This window comes from Moschus berezovskii, chromosome 22, assembly GCF_049115385.1.
Source record: "Moschus berezovskii isolate FMDL1 chromosome 22, NW_MosBer_1.0, whole genome shotgun sequence".
Taxonomy (NCBI): Eukaryota; Metazoa; Chordata; class Mammalia; order Artiodactyla; family Moschidae; genus Moschus; species Moschus berezovskii.
Window position 1 is genome coordinate 26,928,477 of NC_142481.1, and position 12,002 is coordinate 26,940,478.

Below are 12,002 nucleotides of genomic sequence, written 5' to 3' on the forward strand. Positions count from 1 at the left end.
TAATCAAAGAAAAACCATTAAAAAGAAACCTAAAAATAATCATCTGTTTTGGCAAGAGAGTGTGGAGAAAAGCCTTGAAATTAGGATTGGCTTTTAAAGAGATATAAAAATGGTAATAGTACACTCACTGTGCCAGACACTGTACCTAGCACTTCACAAGTGCAACGCATTTAATCTTCCCTCAGAGAGCCATGAGGCATGTGTTATGAACATTCTTGTTTCCACAGAGGAAGAAACTGAGGCGCAGAAGGCAGCAACCTGCCTGAGGAAGATATGGAACTATATTAAGTGGCACAACTGGGATTCAAACTCAAGTCTGCCCAGTTCCAGAGTTTGTGATAAGCATTTCTGAGGACTGGAATTTGTATCCCTGCATTTTTTTCAGTTAAAAAAAAAAGTACCACAACCCCTTGATTCTCAGGCACACACACTTTCCCACATTTTAACATCTCTGAAATAAAAATATTTTACATCTGTCAATCTTTGTGTGTGTGACACATTCAGATAAAGAACGAATATCAAAACTTCTGGAAGAGTCATCAAAAGCCTAAAAGAAAACTTTGTGTCCACAGTGGGGCATCTTCTACAAACACCGTGGATGGCAGAGAGGCATGTGTGGGAACCATGGACCCTGAGAACTGAGTCCAAGTGATTCAGAGTCCAACTGAGAACGCGAAAAGTTCTAGGAATACCCTTATTGCTTTATTTCACACACTTTCCATTTTATATATGCATAAGAATAACATGACTAAAATTTATGCTGAAGTCTCAAGCAGCTTTTCAATAAGAAAACATAAATTCTACATTTAAAAAAGCATTGTAGTCAGAATGGCCATCATCAAAAAAATTTACAAACATTAAATGCTGGACAGGACGTGGAAAAGAGGGAGCCCTCTGACACTGTTAGTGGGAATGTAAACTGATACAGACCCTATGGGGAACAGTACAGAGACCCCTTAAAAAACTAGGAATAAAACTACCATATGACCTAACAATCACACTACTGGGCATATACCCTAAGAAAATCATAATTCAAAAAAACACATGGACCCGCGTTCATCGCAGCACTATGTACAACAGCCAGGACACGGAGGCAACCTAGATGTCCATCCACAGATGAATGGATAAAGAAGTTGTGGTGCTAGATACAAGGAATATTACTCAGCCATAAAAAGGAATGCATCTGAGTCAGTTCTAGTGAGGTGAATGAACCTAGAGCCTGCAACACAGAGTGTAGTAAGTCAGAAAAACAACGCTGCAATACAAACGCATATATATGGAATTTATAATAAACCTATTTGCAGGGCAGGAAGAGAGATGCAGACAGAAAAGGCTTGTAGACACAGTGGGGGAAGAGGACGGTAGGACAGAGAGGGCAGCACTGAAACACAGACACATGTGAAACAGCCAGTGGGAAGTCTGCTATAAAACACAGGGAGCTCAACTCTGTGCCAACCCAGAGGGCGGGACGGGGTGGGAGGCGGGAGGGAGCTTCAAAAGGGAGGGAACACGGATGCTTACGGCCGATCATGTTGTTGTATGGCAGAAACCAAGACAACATAGTAAAGCAATCATCCTCCAATTGAAAATTTTAAAAGCATTGTATCAGTTTATATTGTAAAAGCTTATATGTTCATAAAATACGAATTTTACATTAAAAATACCCTATTCTGTCAAAAGGTGGGTTAACCGGGGATGAGGAGAGTCTGGAAAAAACCTCTCAGCTAACTAAGCTTTCAGGGAATATTCTCTTAACTGTTGGAGAATAAGAGTTCAGGCAACTTCTGTGGGCGTTGAGGCACAATGTCGAAAGCTCACCTTCTTCCACTACAACACTCAGGATTAGGGAACACTGTTGGTGGCACATCACTGACACAGCCTTCTCCCCGCCCTGCCCAGGGTGTACAGCATCTGCTCTAGCAGGGGCTATACTCACATCGGATACGGCAATGGACTGCACGTCGGCATTCGAGACCAGATGGTTCTTCACGAGGGTCCCAGTAGCTGAGTCCCAGATCTGCACCTTCCCAGCAGAGTCCACGCTTATGATAGTGCCATCCGACAGGAAGGCCACACCCCAAATGATGCACTTCCGCTTAGACACACCCATGTACTGCCTATCCACCAGCATCTTACCAATAGCGCTCCCTGGTGAAAAAAGCAAAGCCCACATTTGAACAGCACTCATTTCGCCTTAGTCTTGAAAAGCTGCCTGTGTTGGCATCTGGTTAAGTTCAGCTGCTTGAGCCCAGACCACGGAGAGCCAGTAAACAGTGGTTATGGTGAACTCAAGTATGGAACACCAGAATGTTACCTAGAGAAGAGGGTGGGGCGGGGGCATGCTGACAGAAGAGATTTGTGGTGAGGAGGTGAGATGGAAAGGAGACGTCTGAGACTTCACTTAAAAATGGCCAGCTGCACATACATATACTACTCTGCTCTTTTCCAAATCTCCAAGAGGATGGGACAGAACACAACAGTGTCAAAATTTGGAGAATGGAAAGCAGATATAGAGTAGTAACTGACTTGGTAGAACCTAAAAACTAAGTCCCAAATTAGCAGTAGGAAGAGTCAAGAAACCACCTGATTTCTACCATGGAATCCTCGGAAGACCCAGCAACTGGCGACTCCAGACACACTGGAAATAGAGGTGAAAGTGGGGTTAAAAGGAGGGACTGGTTGACGAAAAGTTTAACAAACCTGAGATGCTAAAGGCAAAGGAGCAAAGGAAAGATACACCCACCTGAACGCAGAGCTCCAAAGAATAGCAAGGAGAGATGAGAAAGTCATCCTCAGTGATCAGTGCAAACAGAGGAAAACAATAGAATGGGAAAGTCTAGAGATCTCATCAAGAAAATTAGAGACACCAAGGGAACATTTCATGCAAAGATGGGCACAATAAAGGACAGAAGTGGTATGGACCTAACAGAAGCAGAAGATATTAAGAAGAGGTGGCAAGAATCACAGAAGAACTATACAAAAAAGATCTTCATGACCCAGATAATCTGGATGGTGTGATCACTTACCTAAAGCCAGACATCTTGGAATGTGAAGTCAAGTGGGCCTTAGAAAGCATCACTACGAACAAAGTGGAGGTGATGGAATTCCAGTGGAGCTATTTCAAATCCTGAAAGATGATGCTGTGAAAGTGCTGCACTCAATATGCCAGCAAATTTGGAAAACTCAGCAGTGGCCACAGGACTGGAAAAGGTCAGTTTTCATTCCAATCCCAGAGAAGGGCAATGCCAAAGAATGTTCAAACTACTGCACAGTTGCACTCATCTCACACGCTAGCAAAGTAATCCTCAAAATTCTCCAAGCCAGGCTTTAACAGTACATGAACCATGAACTCCCAAATGTTCAAGCTGGATTTAGAAGAGCTAGTGGAACCAGAGGTCAAATTGCCAACATCCGTTGGATCATCGAAAAAGCAAGAGAGTTCCAGAAAAACATCTACTTCTGCTTTATTGACTATGCCAAAGCCTTTGACTGTGTGTATCACAACAAACTGTGGAACATTCCTCAAGAGATGGGAATACCAGACCAGCTTACCTGCCTCCTGAGAAATCTGTATGCAGATCAAGAAGCAATACTTAGAACTGGACACAGAACAACAGACTGGTTCCAAATCGGGAAAGGAGTACATCAAGGCTGCATACTGTCACCCTGCTTATTTAACTTATATGCAGAGTACATCACGCAAAATGCCTGGCTGGATGAAGCACAAGATGGAAATCAAGATTGCCGGGAGAAATATTAATAACCTCAGATATGAAGATGACACCACCCTTATGGCAGAAAGTGAAGAAGAACTAAAGAGCCTCTTGATGAAAGTGTAACAGGAGAGTGAAAAAATTGGCTTAAAATTCAACATTTAGAAAATAACGATCATAGCACCTGGTCCCATCACTTCATGGCAAATAGATGGGGAAACAATGGAAACAGTGGCAGACTTTCTTTTCTTGGGTTCCAAAATCACTGCAGATGGTGATTGCAGCCATGAAATTAAAAGACGCTTACTCCCTGGAAGAAAATTATGACCAACCTAAACGCATATTAAAAAACAGAGACATTACTTTGCCAACAAGGATCCGTCTAGTCAAAGCTATGGTTTTTCCAGTAGTCACGTATGGATGTGAGAGTTGGACTATAAAGAAAGCTGAGCGCCAAAGAATTGATGCTTTTGAACTGTGGTGTTGGAGGAGACTCTTGAGAGTCCCTTGGACTGCAAGGAGATCCAACCAGTCCATCCTAAAGGAAATCAATCCTGAATATTCATTGGAAGGACTTGCTGAAGCTGAAACTCTAATACTTTGGCCACCTGATGTGAAGAACTGACTCACTAGAAAAGACCCTGATGCTGGCAAAGATGGAAGGCAGGAGGAGAAGGGGACAGAGGATGAGATGGTTGGATGGCACCACTGACTCAATGGACATGTGTTTGAGTAAGCTCTGGAAGTTGGTAATGGACAGGGAAGCCTGGTGTGCTGCCGTCCATGGGGCTGCAAAGAGGACATGACTGAGTGACTGAACTGATACGATATCCCTTAGGTCCTGCCTCACAGCTAAGAAGCCAGGAAACTCCCCAAATTCCACTTCTCAGAAGAGACCAGAAACTTATTCTCTGAAGAGGGGTATCAGTGTAACTGAGGGTGGGAGTGCTTTACGGAACACGGGTTAAGTGAAACTTGTCACTCAACATTAAGAACACCAGTTTTCTTAGAATGCTGATGGTCCGGCTTGTTATCACCCCACAGGAGAACAAAAAACATTTCTGGGAAATACGGCTGGTATAATACGAAAGACCTAAACAGCCTATCTTTAGAGCTTCCCCATACTGACAGTCAAGCCAGACCATTCCTCAGTGAAGCTTAGATGCAATAAACTTGTCTGGTGATGAAAGGAACCGCTAGACACTGGAGGACAGCCTCAGTATGGAAGGCAGAGGCTCAAGAGATGCGAAGAGAAAAATAAGTAACAGTTGGAGAAGAGAATAGTGTTGGAGAAGAATTAGTATACTATATAATGAAATAAAAAGAGAATGCTATAAAAAAGAACATTCAGGAAACAAAGAAGAAGTCTAGAAACAAACAGCAGAAAGGAAAATCTCAAGAAAAGGACTAAGATAACGATGACAAGCTCTCTCAGGAAGCAGAGTAAAAAGTTAGAGATGAAAAGTAACAGGGAAAAGAAAGAAATAAATGAGAAAAGCCAACATTCAAATGATAAAATTCTAGAAAAAAAAAATGGAGAGCAACTCATTTAGAAAATGATTATAAGAATTTTCCTCAGGAATGGAAAACATGGGTTTTGGATTAAAGGAACCTATCAAGTTGTCCAATATAATCGATATTAACAGATCCACACAACAAAGAACATAATTATTAAATTCAGAACAGTAAAGACAAAAGGAGGATCTTAAAAACTCCCAGGAAAAACAAACCACAAACACCTACAGAAAGGGTCTACTCCCAGAAAGGCATCAGACTTGATAACAACACTAGACGCTGAACAGCAGAACCATGGCTTCAAAATTCAAAGGAAAAATAATTTCCAACTTAGAATTCTTTCTCATGAACTCTTTCTCAGGATCCACCAAAAAAAGGGATAAACTAGGAAAGTGCATGACATGGCCACAGGGGACTCCACATGAGAGACAAGCAAAGGGAATCCCCAGAATGGTTGAAAAACCAGAATTCAAGACTTCAGAGTTGTGCAACAGGCCCAGAAACTGGCTCCACTCGACTGAGGCAGGGCAGAAGGCTCTGGGAGGGAATCCTTCAAGGAGATAAAAGTGGTAGAAAGAAAACCAGAAGTGGGAATTACCTAGACATCTGCGGTTAGTGGCCATCTGGTGCTTTCACTGCAGGGGTCCAGATTCAATCCCTGGCCAGGGAACTAAGATCCTGCAAGCCATGCAGTGCACTCCACCCCACCCAAAATAAGAAAGAAAACCAGATGTAGCTGAACCTACCTTATACAACTAGAAGAATGTGGAGATGAATTACTGATACATATATCGATCACACACAGGAGAGAGAGAGACAGACACACGATATTAAGGAAAAGAATACAGGGGACTTTCCAATTAAAAATAAAATTAAAAAAAAGCATACATGAAAAGAAAAGACATTTAGTCTGCAAGTATAGTCTAAGAATAAAAACATCAACTGCTAATCTGAACAAAATTACAATATAACCGTACTGGGAGGATCAAGAAGAAATATGAGTACATATGGCAAAGCGCAAAGAAAGGGTTAATAGAGTAGAAGTCAATAAATAATGGGCTAAAACTGAAGAAAATAAAATACACTATTTTAAGCATACTATGTATAGCACAGAGACAAATACCAAAAGAAACAGCTAAGAGTTGCAGGTTATTGCCTTTGAGGAGCAGGAGAAGGGATACTGGGGGAGTCCTGCTTTTTTGTAACAAGCCTCAAGGGATTCTTTGACTATATGCATATATGACTGATAACAATAAAAAACTTGCTTCAGCAGTACAGAGAAAGAAAAAGACGACATCCCTGCCCTGTGTATCCTCTTATCTTAGAGGGGAGTACAGACGGCCACCTAACAGGTTGAAGTCAGTCTCATCACTGAAGGAATCTATCAGCCAATCCTCCAGGCCAAGAGCAGAGGAAATATGCTACTGTGCTACCAAGAATTTAGGTTCCTCAAAGACATACACCTTCTTTTATGAAGAACTGATATATATAAATAGGTATCTACTGATTATTTATAGTAAGTGGCTTATTGGTTGAAGGCAAATTTTAGTGTGAATTCTTATGATGAAACATACTGTATTTAACTGAAGGATCAAGATTCTCCTAAAAACAGCAGTAGGAATCTAAGAAAGATATGAAATTCATGGTGACATCTCAGAAGGTTGGTGAAAGCACAAGGTCACAAGGTTTTGGAAACAGAGAAATGTGAATCTGACAAACAAGACCCAAATCCCAAATAAGATGAGAAAAACAGTCACCTGATTTGGCGTCAAACACGCTAATATAGTCTATGGAGCCAGCTGCAACGTGAGTACCAGCAGGATGCCAGCTGAGACTCAGGATTCGACCTGGGGAGTTTTACAACCAAAGAGAAAGTGACATGCACGTAAATATACAGCAAACAGTAACTGAGTTCTCTTTCCACAGTGATCTTTAGGGCTAGTGTTCTATAGTCTTAGCGCTCACCTACTGCATTTTTGTGAAGAACTGTTTTGTAACAGGTGAGGAACAACTTTTTCCTGGGACCCACATGACCTATTTGATGCTTGCTAATAATGGATAAATGGTTGATAGGAGTGTAGACACGCACAACCTTCTGAGGGTGATCTGGCAGTAACCAAACAAAATTTAAACATGCATATCTGTCACAGCATCTGCACTGGTAATTTCACTACAGAGAAATATTGCCGGAGTGCCCAAGTGAAGAAAAGAATGTTCGTTACAGCACTGGCTTGAGTAGTAAAAAAAATATATATTATTAATAATATCTATCAATAGGAGTTTGGTCAAATAAATTATGGAACACTGTAAAATGGAATGCCACTCACATGGGCACAACTCAACTCACACAGAAAGATGTCTGTGATATAGCAAATGAAAAAAAAAAAAAAAGCTGAAAAGCAAGTGCAAGTACTCTTGGAAATGTATCCGTCCGTTTGAAGATACAAAAAGGTCTAGATTCATTTAAAAACGTTGCCTACAGACTGAAATGACCCACTTATTTTTTCTTTCACACTTAGCCAAACACAGGAAATTTTAAACAACACTATGTCACCTTTGTAATTAAAAAAGAACACCTGAAAGACATTAAAAACAAACATACAGGGATTTGATGAACAGAGAATAAATATTACTACTGGACACAGAGAACATCTCGGACACCACTCTCCAGAAGAGGAGTCAGCATACTGTAACCCAAAAGCCATCCTGGGGCGAGTCGTCATTAATTAAGTTTTAGGCGAGTACAACCATGCCCATTTGTTTAAGCATTATCCAGGGCTACTATGCTGAAGCCTACAATATTTATTAGCTGGTGTCTTTACAGAAACAGGTTGCCAACCTCTGATCTGGAAGGCAGTGTCAGTAGGAGCAGCTGGAATAGGGGCAACTGTCTATAAAATTCCCACATTCAACTTGAATGTACTAGCAGGACTGAGAACCACAGCTCCTACCTACAAGAAAGTCCTAGTTCTGAGATTTTATGCACATTTATCAAAACTTCACTGAAGTGAGTGAGAACCAACAAATTGATTCACACAGAAACACTTGCTTTCCTATTTTGGATTGCCAGTTTTCTCTGTTATTACTTAACCAGGCAGTCACAGCTACGCTATGTTACTCAGTGGAGAGAACCTGAGCTGGACAGCATTGAGCATATACCCTGCATCGCAGAAAGTTGGCACACAGATAAAATATTCTCTGGACCCATGGGAAAGTATCCCATCTCCAGTGGCACAGAAACGTAACTTCTTGTTAACACTACTCACTGCCCTGATGACAAATAACCCTTACTTTTCTGACGATCAAAATTTCTTTCAAACTGGATTCTGTCTGGGGTGATCTGAAATAATTTCACAGATCCATCTTCACATCCAACCTATCATGGAAAAGGGGATGGAAATCAGAAAAGCATTTTAGAGAACTAAATATACACATTTAAAATACACACATTTCTTCCCTCAAGCTAACACTTGCTCTGAAAGAGGAAAAATAGTTTGTGAGAGGAAAAAAGTACTGGTATCAAGAAATTTGGTTCCTGGCAGCCATCACATTCCAACCAGAAAGCAGGTCAATGAGTGGCCTAATTCCTGCACAGGACATGGAGGAGAAATAGGATTTCACAGCATGTCTGTGCTAGATATGATGGCCTAAATTAAAGACATATTAACTGTGTCACCTTCATGGAGATATGTCAAGATACTGTAAAACGGTACCAAAAAAAAAAAAATCAGAAACTCATTACAGAAAACTAATGCTAAGAATGCGCGAGGAGCAGGGAAATCTTAAGTCTGCGTGCAAAAATTTTTGAGAAACATAGTTCGACAAGTTGACTTGTAAAAAGACCTATCAGAACTTTTAATAGACTAACATATGTTGTGAATCTACAGAAGGATTTACTACGTGGTAATTCTGAAAGAAAATGTATCATAAAACACAAAGCGCAGCAAAACAAAAGACAGTGTCTGTATCTTCCAATTCCAAAGGACACAGTTTGGGAGATGCTGAACCAAACTGAAAACTCTGGTGTCATAAATGAACAAACAAGATCCAAAGTAGAAGCAGAAAGGGTGCAAAACGACAAGGGATTTTTACATCTCCAGTAATAACCCCAATCATGTATCTCCTATTGGAATCCAGGTACAATTGGTTGCTTGTTTGCTGGAATTCAGCTCAGACTGGAATTGCGACTGGCCACAATATAACTTCACCTTCCTATGAACATGGGGAAGCAAGTGTAAATGGGCGCAAGAGGAAAGCTCAGTTTGGATTACCAATAGTCGCATACTGACCAAAAGCTGAGAGCCACTGGGGCTGGCGGCCATGCTCCAGATGGGCCCTCCAAAGGCATCCACGGCATACTTGATGGTCAGTGCCTGTAAATCATACTCGATAATTTCTCCATTGAGTCCAGCACTAAACAGTCGCTGTCCTTTCGCCCAGCACAGAGCTTCTGTGGCTCGAGACTCATGACCTGGGAAAAACTACAGAAATACCATAACTTCTCAACCCACCTACCAGCTGAGTGGTCACAGGCAGAAGGGGAAAATTAAAACGCCTCTCTAGAAATAACTTAGTGTGGAGTTTCACACTATCTGAAGATCATGATACTGATATTTTCATTTTTTCTCAGGCTCACATTTTAGTTATACGGTTGGTTTTGTTTCTTTTTCTAGGACTTGTTCTGAAAAAGGTTTTCAGACAATAAAGTCTGCAAGTAATTGTATTTGATGTTATCTGATTTTTAAAAGTCATTGCCAATGATCTTGATTGATAACTTCAAAGGTGTATACGTGTCAAAAGTTATCAATATGTATACTTTGAAAACATGTTGCTTATTGTGGGCCAATTTCACCAATAAACGTTGTCTAAAAAATGAAAATAAAAGAAATGAATGCAGCTCACTCCAGCTTTTCATTCAAGTCTCAGATTTCTAAGTGTTTTCTTCTTGCTCAAAAAAAAATTCATACAATCAAGGGATTTTATTCTTACAGCTGTTTGCCACCAAAGGGAATGAAGAGATACAATTTTTCCTATCTGAACTTGAAAAAGCAAAGCATCTGTAAATGGTCTGCCCAAATTGCCAGTCAATGACAGGAATAGAAGATAACTCCCCTTACTACTAGTCCCTACTCTTCACTCTCACAGACACAATGTTTTCATGATCTGAGAGTGATCACCAGAGCTAATCAATCTTCAGCAGCCAAGAAGGGAACAAGGAAACAAAGTGGAAGACTAGACTGAATTAACTGTTCAAGAAAAAAGAAAACTGATGGGAGTGGAAAATAAGATGTACTAGGTAAAGACCGGTCGAACATATATTAAGTCAGTGATGTCTTCGTATTAAGCACTTGATAAATGCTGGGAATACAGCCATATCACTGACAAGATCCCTTTTTCATAAACTTTGAAGTTCAGCAGGGAAGACATTAAATATATAAACAATTATATAGTTGCAATGATTATAACAAGAAAAATCACAGGATGCAACAAGCGTGCATCACAGCATGTTTTTCACGCTATAGAATGAGACTCATTTTTGGTGACCAGTGATTTCTTAACTCCTGTTAGTGCTTCAGGAGTCAGCTCAGGTAAGTCATCCCTTTCCAGGAATCCTAAACCCACCTCATCAGAGGAAGGCACCTCTCCACTGAGATTCTACGCCCATGCTTAGGTCTATCATAAAACTGACCACACTATTTCAAAACTGTATACTCATCTTTCCCCCACTGGATTTTGAGCTCCTTGAAGGTAGGGCCTCTGAAATTCATCTTAATGCCTAATGCTTACAGTCATTTAGAAATAGTTACAGAGCACCTAAATTCCAAGTACTAACCTGCCAGACACTGCATTTATTTTTCCTTCTATTCATTTGTATCATGGTGTTGAGGGCATGCAAGGCACTCAATAAATGTGAACTGAATTATTTTGCTGCATCTGAAATCTGTAATCAGAGACTTTGAAAAATATGCTGCTGTAACAGCCCTGTGTATATACCCAAATGATATTTTACCTAATTTAAAATCTTTACTTCTAAACATTAGGTATATAAATCTACCTTCTCTCAAACAGGCAATTTAGGAATTCATCTTCTTGCTATCACATCATCAACAAGTGTGATATTAAAATGTCTTATCATTTTTTTCTGAATTAACAGTGAAATGGGTAATAACACAGCAGGAAATGCCACTTTACTAAAGTTACAATGGTGCAGAGACTGATAGGAAGCAATGATCTTGACAATAAGAATGTGTGCCCAACAGATCTAGTAAACATTAGTTTCCAAATGGCAGTGAGCACCACAATTCCTAGGTAGGATCTTTCTAACCAACATCACATAGATTGAAGCTCTAAGCTCATCAGTCAGACAAGAGATTGTATATTTGTTCTCTGTTTCTAAACAACAGAGAGAGTAGGGGAGAGTCATTTTCTTCTGATCTCTTTGAATACAAAAAAGACATAGAAGATTTTACAGAATTGAACTTAAGAAAAAAAAATTAACATCAACACCACCAAATCAGGCTCCCAAATGACTTACTTTCTCCTGAAAGTAGTTTGCTGACAAATTATAAATTTCCACAGTGCCATCTGTTCGTGAAACAGCCAATCTGTTTGACTGGTTATTATAAGCCACACAGCGGATCCCTGATGGAACATAATTAAAGAAACGCACTCGATGGACATTAAATTCACCCATTCCTAGGAGGGGAGAAAAGAATCATTGTTAAACAACAGTATGTCACATCTAATGTTTTTCATTACCACTGTTCTGGACTT

The 12,002-nt window shown here is 40.3% G+C and overlaps 1 protein-coding gene across 2 annotated transcripts in view; it reads right to left on the reverse strand.

The window, feature by feature from the left end:
* Positions 1 to 12,002, reverse strand: part of UTP4 (UTP4 small subunit processome component) — a 29,429-nt gene that overhangs the window by 15,771 nt on the left and 1,656 nt on the right. Inside the window, exons 2-7 of one of the 2 annotated variants that reach the window (XM_055412444.2) lie at positions 11,764 to 11,924; positions 9,518 to 9,709; positions 8,520 to 8,604; positions 7,194 to 7,334; positions 6,986 to 7,075; positions 1,937 to 2,148 (exon numbers count right to left, since the gene is read on the reverse strand). In XM_055412444.2, the coding sequence (XP_055268419.1) occupies positions 1,937 to 2,148; positions 6,986 to 7,075; positions 7,194 to 7,334; positions 8,520 to 8,604; positions 9,518 to 9,709; positions 11,764 to 11,922 (879 nt within the window). In that variant the 5' untranslated portion in view covers positions 11,923 to 11,924. The remainder of the gene's footprint in view (positions 1 to 1,936; positions 2,149 to 6,985; positions 7,076 to 7,193; positions 7,335 to 8,519; positions 8,605 to 9,517; positions 9,710 to 11,763; positions 11,925 to 12,002) is intronic. The other variant, XM_055412445.2, reaches the window with a different exon arrangement.